The sequence below is a fragment of the Protopterus annectens genome, chromosome 10.part0, assembly GCF_019279795.1.
Source record: "Protopterus annectens isolate FY-2018-M chromosome 10.part0, PAN1.0, whole genome shotgun sequence".
Lineage (NCBI taxonomy): Eukaryota > Metazoa > Chordata > Ceratodontiformes > Protopteridae > Protopterus > Protopterus annectens.
The window spans coordinates 1,288,298,412-1,288,312,041 of NC_056744.1; the positions used below are offsets into that span (position 1 = coordinate 1,288,298,412).

At 42.0% G+C, this 13,630-nt stretch overlaps 1 protein-coding gene across 2 annotated transcripts in view; it reads right to left on the reverse strand.

Annotated features, from left to right (window-relative positions):
• BEND5 (BEN domain containing 5) overlaps nucleotides 1-13,630 on the reverse strand; it is a 639,378-nt gene that overhangs the window by 536,619 nt on the left and 89,129 nt on the right. For both annotated transcript variants that reach the window (XM_044085979.1, XM_044085980.1), the window contains exon 2: nucleotides 9,443-9,582. In XM_044085979.1, coding sequence (XP_043941914.1) covers nucleotides 9,443-9,582 — 140 coding nt within the window. The remainder of the gene's footprint in view (nucleotides 1-9,442; nucleotides 9,583-13,630) is intronic.

Sequence of the window (13,630 nt, forward strand, 5' to 3'; positions counted from 1 at the left end):
GCTAAGCTCTCTCAACTCAGTACTGGCGTAACCAGTCAGGAGGAGAAGGAAACTACACTCACTACAATTCCAGTCTCACATAGACCTACCACGACAGCAAACCAAACACAAACACACAAAAACATACTCGGAGGGTCTGAATAAAAATCTGCCGAAGCAGAAGAGACCTCCAAAGCAGACACCCAAGCAACCGCTACCCCAAAACAAAACACGTGCAACACATAGCTCACAAAGCCAGTGTGCCGAACAGTCACAGCCCTTAAGGCTAAACAACACACCTGATACACTTGTAATAGGTGACTCTATCGTCAGGCACATTGACGTCCCGCTCACCAGGCTGAACAAGGAGAAGGTCACGGTGAGCTGCCTGTCGGGCGCTAGGATCCGCCACATAACACAAGCACTCAGGTCACTCAAAGGCAAGTACAAATATGACTCGGTCATTGTCCATGCTGGTGTGAATGACCTGAGACGTACCTCCCTGGACTACATGAAAGGAGACATAGAGGAGCTCTCTGAGCATGTAGCCCAGGCCGGTATGACCCTGACCTTGAGTTGCATCTTACCCTCACCAAGAATGATGCCACAATATGAAGACAAGATGATCAATTTCAACAATTGGCTTAAGTATTGGTGTCATTCAAAGGGGATCCAATGCCTGTCAGCCTGGGATGACATGCTCGACAAGCCACGATGCTTCGCTAGGGATGGCTTGCACCTGTCACCCCTGGGCTTTCGGATATTGGCAAAGGCTCTTGCTTCCCCCATAGTGCCTTTTTTAGGCAAGGCTCAAAAGACAAACCCACCTCCATAGGTATCACAAGGGATAAGAAACTAAGAGTAATGTTACTTAACGCCAGAAGTCTAAACCTCAAGATGCACGCACTCGAAACTCCTTAGCATGGAGAACATCAATATCTGTGCAGTAACAGAAACCTGGTTCAAGGCTCCCGAGAGCACCCCAGCACTACCAGGTTATACCTCATACCATGCTTTTCGGCCCCAAAACTTGGACCTAACCACAAAAGGAGGGGGAGTATCAATATTCGTCAAAGATACCCACACCTCCAGGTTGGTGGCACAGCACGAAGCATCAGAGACTATCCATGTGCAACTAACAGTGGGTAAAACTGCCTTCCAGTTTATAGCCTGCTACAGACCACCCTCCCAAACCCAGGAACCCCACTCGGCCTTCCTGAGAACACTGGAAAATATGAAGGTCTCTCCAAACACCATTATATTGGGCGACTTCAACTACCCAAACATAGACTGGGAGCATTACTCTAGCTCCAACATCCTAGCCCAAAGGTTCCTACAATTTATAAACTCAAATGCTATGGAACAACTTGTTACCACTCCCACAAGAGGGGAAAACATACTGGACCTGATCATCGCCAACATGGGGACTCTATGCTCCAGACCAGAAGTGTATCCCTCATTGGCAAGATCAGACGATAAACTAATCTCACTGGATATTGACATCCCGACCCCACCCCCTGCCCAGAAAACCACAGTGAAAAACTTCTCTAAAGCAAATTTCACACTCCTCAAAACCGAGGTGGAATCCTTCAAAGCCCCCGAGCCTGTGGAAAATACAGCCCAGACCGCAGAATCCTTTATAAATGCATTCTATGAACACCTTCAGGAATGCATGGATCATGCAATCCCAAATAAAACCAATATCCAATCCTCCAAAGGCAGACGTCCTGTCTGGTGGACCCCAGCCATAAACAAACTATACAACAGAAGGAGGAAGCTACTACATGATAGAGCAAAATCCCAAAAAGGGAAGGCATCTCTGATCAGTATTAGCAAAAAACTATGGGCACTCATAAAATCATCTAAGGCCAGCTTCGAGAGAAAAATTGCACAGGACACTAAGGATAATCACAAGGCTTTCTTTAGTTATGTTAGGAACCTGGGTGGGAATTCCCAGATATGCTCAGAATTACTCCAAAATGACAAAAAATACATCGAACCCACAGACATTGCCAACATCCAAGCTGACAAGTTCAGCGCAAACCCCCCCCCCCCAACAAAAGGGCAAATATCTATCCCAGCAGAGTGCTGCCCCCCTGACATCTCAGATGCTCAGGTAAGAGCCGCCCTCTCCAAAACAAAAAACACAGCATCAATGGGACCAGACAGTGTCCCGGGCTGCGTCCTACATGAACTCCAAGAAGAGCTAACCCCAAACATAAAACTACTGTTCAATCTCAGCCTTACTACAGGATATGTACCCAAAGAGGGCGACAGCAACAGTGGTCCCTCTCCACAAAGGTGGTGCCTCAACGGATCCTGGAAACTATCGCCCCATAAGCCTGACTAGCTTGGTCTGCAAAGCTATGGAAAGGATCATCATGGACCTCATAAATAAAGATATTGGAGACCTACAGACACTGGATCCTACCCAGTTCGGCTTTGTTAAGGGCAGATCCTGCCTCTTAAACCTGGTTGATTTCTTTGAAACAGTCACCAAGGCCATTGACGAGGGGAAGGTGGGCCACACAGCCTACCTGGACCTCGCAAAAGCCTTCAATACAATACCCCACTCGGGCATTATAGATAAGCTCACCAGCTAAAATATAAACCCCTATTTCACTAGATGGGTTGCAAACTGGCTCAAGGACAGAACCCACATGGTTAGAATTGCTGGAGCCATGTCAGACTCCAAACCAGTTACAAGTGGCATCCCACAAGGCTCAGTCCTGGGACCTCTCTTGTTCGGTATATATTTCTAGGAGGTACAAGCCAACACGGAAGGACTGTGGCTGACCAAGTTCGCAGATGACTGCAAACTGGGCGCCATAATCGACTCTCCAGCCGACACAAGCATCCTCCAAAAGGGCCTCATAGAAACAGATAACTGGTGCCAGAGCCATGGCCTCAAGCTAAACGCCAAAAAGTGTATAGTCATCCCCTTTGGCAAAAACAAAGTGCCCACAAATTACCACATAGGTGGTAATCCATTAAGTACAGAAGAAGTAATTAGGGACCTGGGGACCCAAGTTGATAGCAATCTCTCATTTGACAACCACGTGGCCAAAGTGGTTAGAAAAACATTTTATATAGCCCACCTAATCATGAAGGGATTCACATCTAGAACAGGGGAGGTCATCGTGCCTCTTTACTCATCCCTCATCAGGCCCATAATTGAGTACAATGCCCCTATTGGGATGTACCTTACCAGACACCTGCAGCAACTGGAAAGACCCCAAAAGTACCTCACCAAGAGGATCAAAGGGCTCAAACAGATGCCATATGCTGCCCGGTTAAAGAAACTCCAGCTCTACTCAGTGGCATACCGCCTGCTCAGAGGCGATCTGTGCCTGACGTATAAAGCCATGTCCAACCCGGAATTAATGGACATGCTGCACCTCAGAAAATCCAAATCCCATCGAGCTACGTGCTCGAGAGACTTGAACCTCAGCACTGAAATAAATAGGACATGCCGGAGGGACAGATTCATAACCCAGAGGCTCCCTTCACTCTGGAATAAAATCCCAGTCCAGGTTAGGCAGAGTCCCTCATTGACTCTCTTCAAGAGGAATCTTGATGAGTGGATGGGAGATTGTAGGTTTACCCCGGGTATCACTTCTGTGTCACTGTTAGACAGAGGCACAGTACACTAACCTTGAAAAAGGGCATAGCAAAATTAATTTAAAATTGGTGGCGAAAGCCAAACACACTCTGGCTAGGCTTATATATGCCCTAGGGCAGATAGCCTAGTATGAACCTATGAACCTCTACAACTATCTGCACCAACTGGAAAGGCCCCCGAGATGCATCACAAAGAGAATCCATGGCCTCCAACACCTGTCCTATGTGGACAGGTTCAAATCACTATCACTCTACTCTGTTATCGTACAGACTGCTCAGAGGTCATCTGTGTCTTGCTTACAAGGCAATCTCTGACCCTGCCCTACTAGAGATGCTCCATATCCATAAGTCTAACTCCTCGCACATTACCCTCTTGAAAGGCAGGAATCTAATAAGCAACATCAACAAAACCTGCTGGACAGACAGGTTTGTCTCCCAGAGGCTATCCCGTCAATGGAATAGACTTCCCATACATGTCAAGCAGAGTACCTCGCTGACCCTCTTCAAGTGCAACCTTGATGAGTGGATGGAAAACCACAAATTTGTTCCAGGGGTTCCACCTGTGTCCCTCACTGACAGGTGCTGACTGAGGTTTCTTTTTTTGGGGATAAACTCTTGGCTAGGCTTGTAAGGGCCCTAGGACCATCAGCCTAGTAAGCTCCTATGATCCTATGTGACGTGCATTAACTGAGCCCCAAAAAAAGGGAAACCAAATCTGTCTTGTGCAGGAGGGAGGAATCAAAATGAATTTGGCCTTGTGTGGTTTTCTGGCTGAAAATCATTACCACAAAAAGTGTGTGCTGGGGGGGGGGGGGTAACAGGCTTGAAGGTCCAAAGAGCACAACCAATATCCCCTGGAGATAAATGGGATATATACTGAACTACGGCAACTTAACAGGATTCTTTGGATACACAGGTATACGGGCTACTGAGATCCAGCAATGGTCCAAGGTGATTGTCCTTCTAGGCACTGAAATGATATGGAATAATACCTTAGCTCTCTCTGGTCTGGAGGCCTCTTGGATGTCTCTTTTCCTGAAAATTGTGAGCATCTCCTTCTTACTTAAACATCTCTGACATGGTAGGATGATGGTTGGGGTAAAAATAATATTTTATGGAAGGCAAGAAATAAGACAGAATCTCCCTTGGCAACAATCTCATTCTCTCTCATTCACTTCCTTAAAATTCCCAGCCTAACCTTGAACATGAAGGAACAGCCGTTGAAAGAAGACTGGAAGGCAAGGGATCAGAACTTCAGCACTATGCCTTGTGGCTGACTGAGGCCTCCTGCAGGTTGCTAAAGATCCCATTATCTGAGCTTGTGATCTTTCCTAGAGGACAAACTGGGGTAACTTGGCATCTCCCAATACCCTCTTACTGTTGTGGCTGTGATATACAACAAAGCCACAACTAATACTAGGTACTTTGCACCCTGGAGAAAAGAGAGCTGATAAGTGTGAAATTTAACCCCAAACCTATCAAGGTCTCTTCCATTTCATTCATATGGAAACCACTGCCATATAAAATGGGCACTCTTATTTTACTGTTTTTATTCACTCCAATTTAACTTCCGATAGATCACACTGGATTCACTGCAAAAATGTGCATCCTTTATTCTCTGTTTATGTTGACTCCAACAGGTGTTCCTATAACCTGCAAAAATAAATGGCTTTTCAATGGCCAAAATATTCTGTTAAAAAAGACTTTTTAAACTAGATTTTTTTTTTCATTTTTAAAACATTTTTTTCCGTAACAAGGAAAGTGAAGTGTATAACAGCCTGACCAGTCTATGACTCATATTCTAATTAGGCAATCAGCTGGTCCAACAATTAGCCAATCCAGAACTCTTATTCTAATTAGGGACTTGACTTCCCCTCCAATCAGCAGGGCCAACTATAAGACTATCAAGAACCATAGCCTTACCCCCTAATCATAAAGGCTGTTTTCCACCCCTCACCCCCATTGCTTAGGGTTATTTAAACAGGCAGAATTGTAATGGTTTTCAGGAAAACACTGTGTATTTGATGAAGTCTGATACACAAAAGTAATCATTACTTGAATAAACCAAAAAAATTAAGGCTCAAATGATTTTTTCATGTTCTTATTGGTTGATTTTGAGAATGTGTACAACCTACTTTGGTTAGCTGTCTGGCTGGAAAATACCTACAAGAATACAGCAATGAATTACTTCGAATAAAGGGGCTTTTCTTTTTGTTTTTACTTGTTGGTTCCAGGGAGAACCATCCACTCCACTGAGTTTGGAGAGCCTATAAAGGGACTTACTCCATAACAGGTAGCCTACATTTTGTTTTATTTCCACTTCATTCATGGAATTTAAATGCTCATCAGCCTCAAAACCTAGAAGGAGAAGCCCCTAAAGGGAGAGAACAGAAGGACTGGCTTGGTTTCTTCGGCAGTCTGGGTTAGAGACTTCCAGGAGTGCAAGAAAATAGCAAAGCCAGATCCTGCTATTCTCACAGCCCATTTCACAGCATTACAAACCACACTGAACATAATGCTGCAGGGACTCAATAAAGCAGACGTATATGCCTTAATTTTGCCCTTTAAGAAGCCATAAGACAATTCTGTACAAAAGATAAAACTGATCTTCAACCTTCCTTTCAAAGTACAGGACACACAAGACAATGCCCACAATGACAATATGGTAGTGTACAAAAATTGAATATGCACTTCACAAATTTGCCCATAACCAGGACCTCCTTGTCTGGGGAGGGTGGGAGGTAGAACGCTGGGCTATACAAAGAACAAAGGGCTGCATCCAAAACAGTCACATAAGGCTTGGGAGTCTCCATCCAAATCAAACATTATGTAAGCGGTCAAAAAATAATTTCACATTTTTAGGGACCAAGGCTCCAGCATTTAAGTCTACATCTTAAAGAACCGTGAGAAGAACTGGGATGGAAGGCAGCAAGCCTTGTGTAATCCCTCACAAAACTTACAAACCACAAAAGCCAAAGTGCACACACCACTGAAATAAAGTCTAAAAGGCAATAACAAAACACAATTTATTGAGTGCTTTCATCCCAGTGTTGACACTTCAACAGAATTTTTTGTTGTTGTTGTTGTTGACACTTCATCAGAATAAATTACATAAACCACTCCAAGCTTTTTAAATATCACACACTCTAATTAAATCATTAAATAATTAAAGTTGTACATACTAGAACGTTTCCTTACAATAAAGAAAATACAAAATACAAAAAATGTTAAAAAGTTGTGCATGTTTGTGTTTCTTATTTTAATATAAATGCATAGTATTATTAAATATGTTTTAAGTAAAAATGTATATTTTGCTTTGTGCTTAATTATTTTAAAAAGACAAAAAATACAGTTAACCCCCCCACACACACACACACAAATAATATATTATCATTTATCTGCAATTTAATTTTAAAGTAGGTACAAGTGATATTGATCATTTAGACCTGGGACAACACAAGCATTTCAATGGAGCTGCCAAAGCAGCTCACAATATTCTAAATTTTATTTCCCCACTGTCAGTGCCTTTCATCAGGGGTAATTTGTTCAAGGGCCCAAAACAAAAAAGTTACCTTTTTTTTTTTTACAATGTTGTGTTTGAATAAGGCATTGGTCCCAACCTTTTTGTTGATTTCATACAAGCGTTGATAGACTCTAGTTTTATGGGTTCTTTTTGTTTTTCCTACATAGTAGGAAAACAGTTTTGGCAGTATACCAGATATACAACACATTTAACATTACAATTGAAATATTTTTTTACCTTTTAGAGTAAGACCAATGTTGGACAGAGTAACCTCCTTGCAATGGGACATACATAGACAGTCATGTCACATACCACATTTGAAAGTTCCTTTTTTAACATTAGGTCTACCGTGTTCATTCTTTACATCATCACTTTCAAAAGTATATATTTTTTTAAGTTGAATGCTTTCTTAAAGGTAAAAGAGGTTTCAAAAAAAGCTTGGAGTGATTTATGTAATCTATTCTGATGAAGTTTTGACATTGGTACGAAAGCACTCAATAAATTACATTTTATTATCATCTTTTGGACTTTATTTCAGTGGTGTGTGCAAGCAGCTGTCACCTTGGCTTTTGTGGTTTGTAAGCCTTGTGTAGTCTCCAATACAGTGAAGAAGAGTGTTCTGAGGATCCACCCTCTCTGCTGCATTAACCCCAAGACTTCTCCATCCCCTCAGTGGCCCCACATTTGAAGAAGAGTTTGCCTCTTTTTCATCATCTAAATCTTTAGTATGAAGATCAATGTCCAACTTAATATAACAGGTGTCATACAAAATATATTTTAGGTCTCCTAGACGGAGGGTCAGAGTCAGAGGATTCCAAACCTTGCTTCAGGGTGTGGACAGAAAGGTAAACTTTAATGGAGATGCATGATGAGGTGGCAAAGAAGTAGGAAGCATCTCATAAGCACAGAAGTGGGAAGGTAAATTGTTGCACTGGCAAACCTAAGGTAGTCTTTCACTAGTGAAAAAAAAAAAAAAAAACACCAGAAGGGTGCAATGAAAAAAACAAAGAAGATGAGCTGTACACTGTCAACACCTGGCACTGGTGCTGCCAAGTTCTGGAAGGATGATACCAGCATTTTAGATGCCTGGAATGCTGGCAATGGAAGGCATACAAATGGAGACATTGTTTTTTACAAAAATAGTAAATTTATGAAGGCTTTTCTCTGCCAATTGCTTGCATCATTAAAATCACACACAGAGACAGCACCTAAAGGGAGCTTGCTACAGCCCAGGACCAAACAGGCATTACAGGTGGAATATGTCTGTTACGAGGACATTGAATAAACACAAAAAAGATATACAGGAGTAAAAATGAAATGCCTCAACCAAGTAATTAAAGCACGGGGAGTAGAACAATACAATATTTCTCACAAAAGGGCAAAACAATAACACTTCCTGTGAGGTAAAGGAAAGAAAATAATCAAAAAATAAAATGAAAAAGAAAAGTAATTATGCAAGCTATCAAACATAACCCAAGTAAATGGGGACACTTCAATGCTGACCAAAGCTTAATTGGTAGGATCAAATTGGAAAGGGGGGGGGGTGACATGGTATACAATGGGAAAGAGAAAACAGTACAATATTCTGGAAAATTCTAATCTGGTAAATAATCTCAATGCCTGAGGTACAAAGTACTAGAGGCTACAGAAGATTAACCACATAAAAACCCTTGTTTATTGAAGTCGTACAATACAATTTGCACTTTTTCAGTAATCTCTTTCAATAAAACAGCATCTGTCAAAAAATGCAAAAGAAGTGCAAAAGACAATTAGCATAAAAGCCATAAAGAGCCATGTGTGAAGTATCTTCTTCCCCTAGTGTACAAGTAGGGATTATATCTATAGCAAGCATCTAGACATCTTTATGTTAAGGTCTGCAGAATATCATCCAGGGATGACTGAAAGTTTTCTGCACTTCTGTGTGGGTAAAGTCTCAAGTGAAAATGAAGTCTCAGAATAAACCGAGCTTTGAAAAAATGCTTAAGCTTCCCCAGTTTACTACCAAGGGGTACTGCAACAAAAACATGAGACAGTAAGTGTATAAAATTCTCAAATACAATCGGAATACACCAACACCACAATGCAGTATGTAATACTGTTATTTTCTATACTATCTCTTAGAAAAATTACTTTCTAAATTCTCTTTCACAAAAATAAAAAGTCAGATACTGTCCCAGTACCCAAGTAACGAACCAGACAACATCTGCTTCACATAAGAATAGACCTGAATTCCAGAACACAATTAAAACAAAAAGTCAAAAAACAACACATCTCAAGAGTTCAATGTACAAGTTCCACTTGAAAAAAATTATAGAATACCTTGTTGTGCCCAAGTTCATCACTGATTTTCTCAGAATCTTTTAGCTCCTCAAATTCATGTTCACTTAGGCCATCCAGTGTTAGTTTAGGTATCTTAATTTTCTTCTGCATCACACTGTTTTCAAGATCAGCTTTGTTATCTGTGTTAAATAAACTAATATGGATTAATCCAGTACTTGTTGCATTGAAAATTAATTTATACATAATAGAGAAAAATGTCACTCTTTGCAAGAAATCTTTAGCAAAGCTACATATCTTATCAGTACTGCAACTAAAACCAGACAAAATACACAAAATATTCTGCATAATAATTACATAATGCATATAAAACACACCCACACGTTACACATATATAGATGTATATCTATAAATATGTAACAACTACATTTAATAAATGACAAAATTTACAATTACACTCATACATACATATTTACAGTTATGTACATCTATTAACCACATATATACATTAATTACATGTGTGTGTGTATGTATATATGCTTTGCCCACATTCTGTATAATTTTTGCCCACATTCCAATTCTGTTGAATGTAGCATACATAGCATACATATTATTATGCATATAGTAACCTGCCAATCAACTGATTTATTTATTTATTTTTGTTGTTAAATTTCTCTGTATGTTCATTCTGTATGTCATATTTAGGGAGCTTTTCTCACCGTGCCTCCACTGAAAATGGGTTTCAGACACAGTGGACTTTCCTGTCCTGCGTCGGTTGCTGTCCCTTCTTCCATGACGTCAGGTCGTCAGGGGTATAAAACATGCAGCCGATGCCATTACATCAGTTTTTCTTGCCCCAGATGTCAGGTGCCCCCTTAACGGGAAGCAATTAAATCTATAAATATACAAGGTTATACCTCCAGCAAAAAAGCAAATACACCATAAAGCTTTTGAAGATAGCAAAGGAAAGTAGCGGTATATCCAAAAAAAGAAGGGGGCTGGAGGGAGGGTAACCAGGACTGCAACAGTGAATACATGAGAACATCTACATTTATGGTAAGTGTACACAACTGTACTATGTTCTTCGTGTTTCACTATTGCAGTCATCACTTTTGGGTAGATTCCCAAAGCTAAGGATGGAAGGAGGAATTTAAAAAAGAAAGAATTAGGACCAGCTAAACGGCCCTGCAAGACTGCAGTGGCAAAGCCAGCTCTGGATTTAGAGAATATTGGCAGATGGTAATGCTTGGTGAAAGTATGTACAGAACTCCAGGTAGCAGCTTCTAGGATGTCACTGGTAGGGACGCCTCTGAGAAAGGCTGTAGAGGTAGATGCAGCCCTGGTAGAGTGGGGGTCTAGATCCCCTGTGGAATAGGTTTTCTATGGTGTGTGTAGCAGAAATGAATGCAATGGCTTATCCATTTGGAAATGGTTTGCTTTGAAATAGCCTTCCCCTCTGTCCCTGCAGCAAATGCCACCAGCAGTTGATCAGACTTCCTTTGAGGTTTAGTTCTGTCCAAGCAGAATCTAAGTTGTCTGTTCACGTCTAAGGAGTGCAGAATCCGTTCCCCTTTGTTCTGTGGATTAGGAAAGAAGGTTGGCCAATGTATGGACTGATTAAGGGCCACACTGGATACCACCTTGGGCATGGAAGGAGGGATTGGTCCTGAGGGACACCCTGTCCACATGAAAGATGATGAAAGGCTAGACTGCCATGAGGGCCTGTAATTCACATGCCCTTTTTGCTGAAGTGATTGCTAAAAGAACAGCTGTTTGCCAAGAAAGGAATTTTAAGTCCGCAGTGGCAACTGGTTCGAAAGGAGGAAGGGTGAGCTTTTCCAATAAAAAGTTTAGGTCCCAGGCTGGAGTTGGAGCTCTCCTGGGTGGTCATAGATTTTTGGTCCCTCTGACGAACTGCTTAAGCAGTGGGTGAGAGAAGAGGGGTGGTTCTGTGTTATAATGAGCGGAGATAGCTGAGGCATGAATTTTGATGGAGGAGAAGCAGAGGAAATAGAGTCCTCTGCATCAGAATCCTCATAAGTAGATAAGGGTAAATCCAGATCATCAGAAGAATCAGAAAAATCAGAATCCTGGTCAGAAGATTCATAAACAACTTCAGTCCTAGGTCTCTTAGAAGGGGGAGGCTGGCTTCCCCTGATTAGAGTTATAATATCTTCAGCCATTTTTATCATTTGTTTTTTAGGCATAGAGGCCTGAGCATGCGGCCTGGCCGTCAGTTCTTTAGGCATGGTTCGAGATATAGGCCTAAAAGAAGGAGGAGGTGTGGGTTTAACATGCAAGTCCATAGGCCTAAATACACTCTCAGAAGCCGGTGCCTGCACAGCAGCTCCGGACCCATCCAAGGTAGACACAGCCGCAGGTTCCATAGTTGAAGCATCTCACGGCATACCGGACTCCGAATGGGTCTCAGTAGTGGCCTGCAAATCAGAAGTAGCGGGTATCAGGGGCAGCGAAAGTGCCTCACTGAGTACTGGCGACTGGCTTAGGAGAAGCGTCGTTGGCAGTTTTGGACCTCAGCGGCCAGTCTCTGTCTATCCTTGCATTTTTTCGAAAACCCGGTAGTCAGATGGCTAACCGATGACATTTCTGGATAATTAAACCGAGAACTGAAATATTTAGAGGTGAAAATATACCGACGACAGCACGGTACTTCGTGGTCAGGGCCTAAGCAAGGAATACAGTACGAATGAAAATCTTTATGAGGTATTTGCTTTCCACAAGTAATGCAATTATTAACTTTTACTGATATCGGTAAGGAGCAAGAAAAAGTTTCCCCAACCCCAGTTGAAGACTTCGGTTCTGAAACTCGAAAACTAAAATTTCAGGAGTCGGCTGACCGGCACTTGCAAACTGCTTCGGGCACCGCACGGCAAGAAAGACTGATGTAATGGTATCAGCTGCATGTTTTATACCCCTGACGACCTGACGTCATGGAAGAAGGGACAGCAACCGAAGCAGCAGGACCCAAGACTTTGTTAATCAGGCCGACTGAGGGCTACTGCAAGCAGATAACCCAAAAGTGATGACTGCAATAATGAAACACGAAGAACACACACATATATATATATATATATATATATATATATATATATATATACACACACACACACACACACACACACACACACACACACACACACACACACACACATATATACATTTATACACACACACACACATGCACACACACACACACACACACACACACTATGTAATTTTATACAGTACAGCTGTGTCCCACTTACCATAATTGTAGATAACTAAATCAATGTTGGAAGTACTAACTCTTGGGTCTTCCTGCCATGCAGAAGGCTGCAGCTGACCCGATTTCCAGTGCCTTTCCCTCATCCCTAGCCAACGGACATTCAAAAATGTATGTCTTTATTATCACACTATAAGAAAGGCATCCATCATCGCCATCTTCAGGTTTGGGCGTCAGGGTATAAGAAAGGCAACCAACTGCACCATCTTCAGGTCCTTCTAAGCAGTGAGCAAGCAGTCAGATTCCTGAGGACAGCACAACCTCCCCAACTGTCTGAACTTAAGTGAGAAGGAGGAAAAAAAGTCATAGGAAGCAAGGCGGGAATGATGGAGATAAGAAGACTAGCTGAAGACAAAACTCATCTAATACTTGTACCCAGCCAGGGGGAAGACAAGTGTTCAGCAGACAGAGGGCTTGGAGGGTGGGAGTACGGACTGCAACACTGATGTACTCAAACATGTACAATTATGGTAATTGGGACACAACTGTACTATGTTCTTCATAGTCATTGTTGAGGCAGTGATTCTTGAGAGGACTCCCAAAGCTAAAAGTTGGGTAGTGGGTCATCTGTATGACATTAGGAAACACGATTTTGCAGGATGGCAGTAGCAAAACCTGCTCTAGCCCTAAAGACATTGTGTACATCTTTAAAAAACACAATAGCCTCAGCAGAGTTTCATGTGGCCACCTCTAGGATGGTCTGGCTGGTGACCCCTTTGAGGAAAACAGTGGCAATCGTCCCATGTCAGGCAGAATGGGCTTTAATATGCCCAGGTAAATCCTTTCCAAGGTGTAAGTAACAGAACTTAATGCACTAAGCTATCCATTTAAAGAGGGGTTTATTTGCAGGCAGACTTGCCCTGTTTGCCCTCTACGAAGGCCAGGAGCAAATGTTCTGCTCTACTAGTGGTTTTTGTCTTGTGTAGATAGTAACTAGTCTGCCTGTG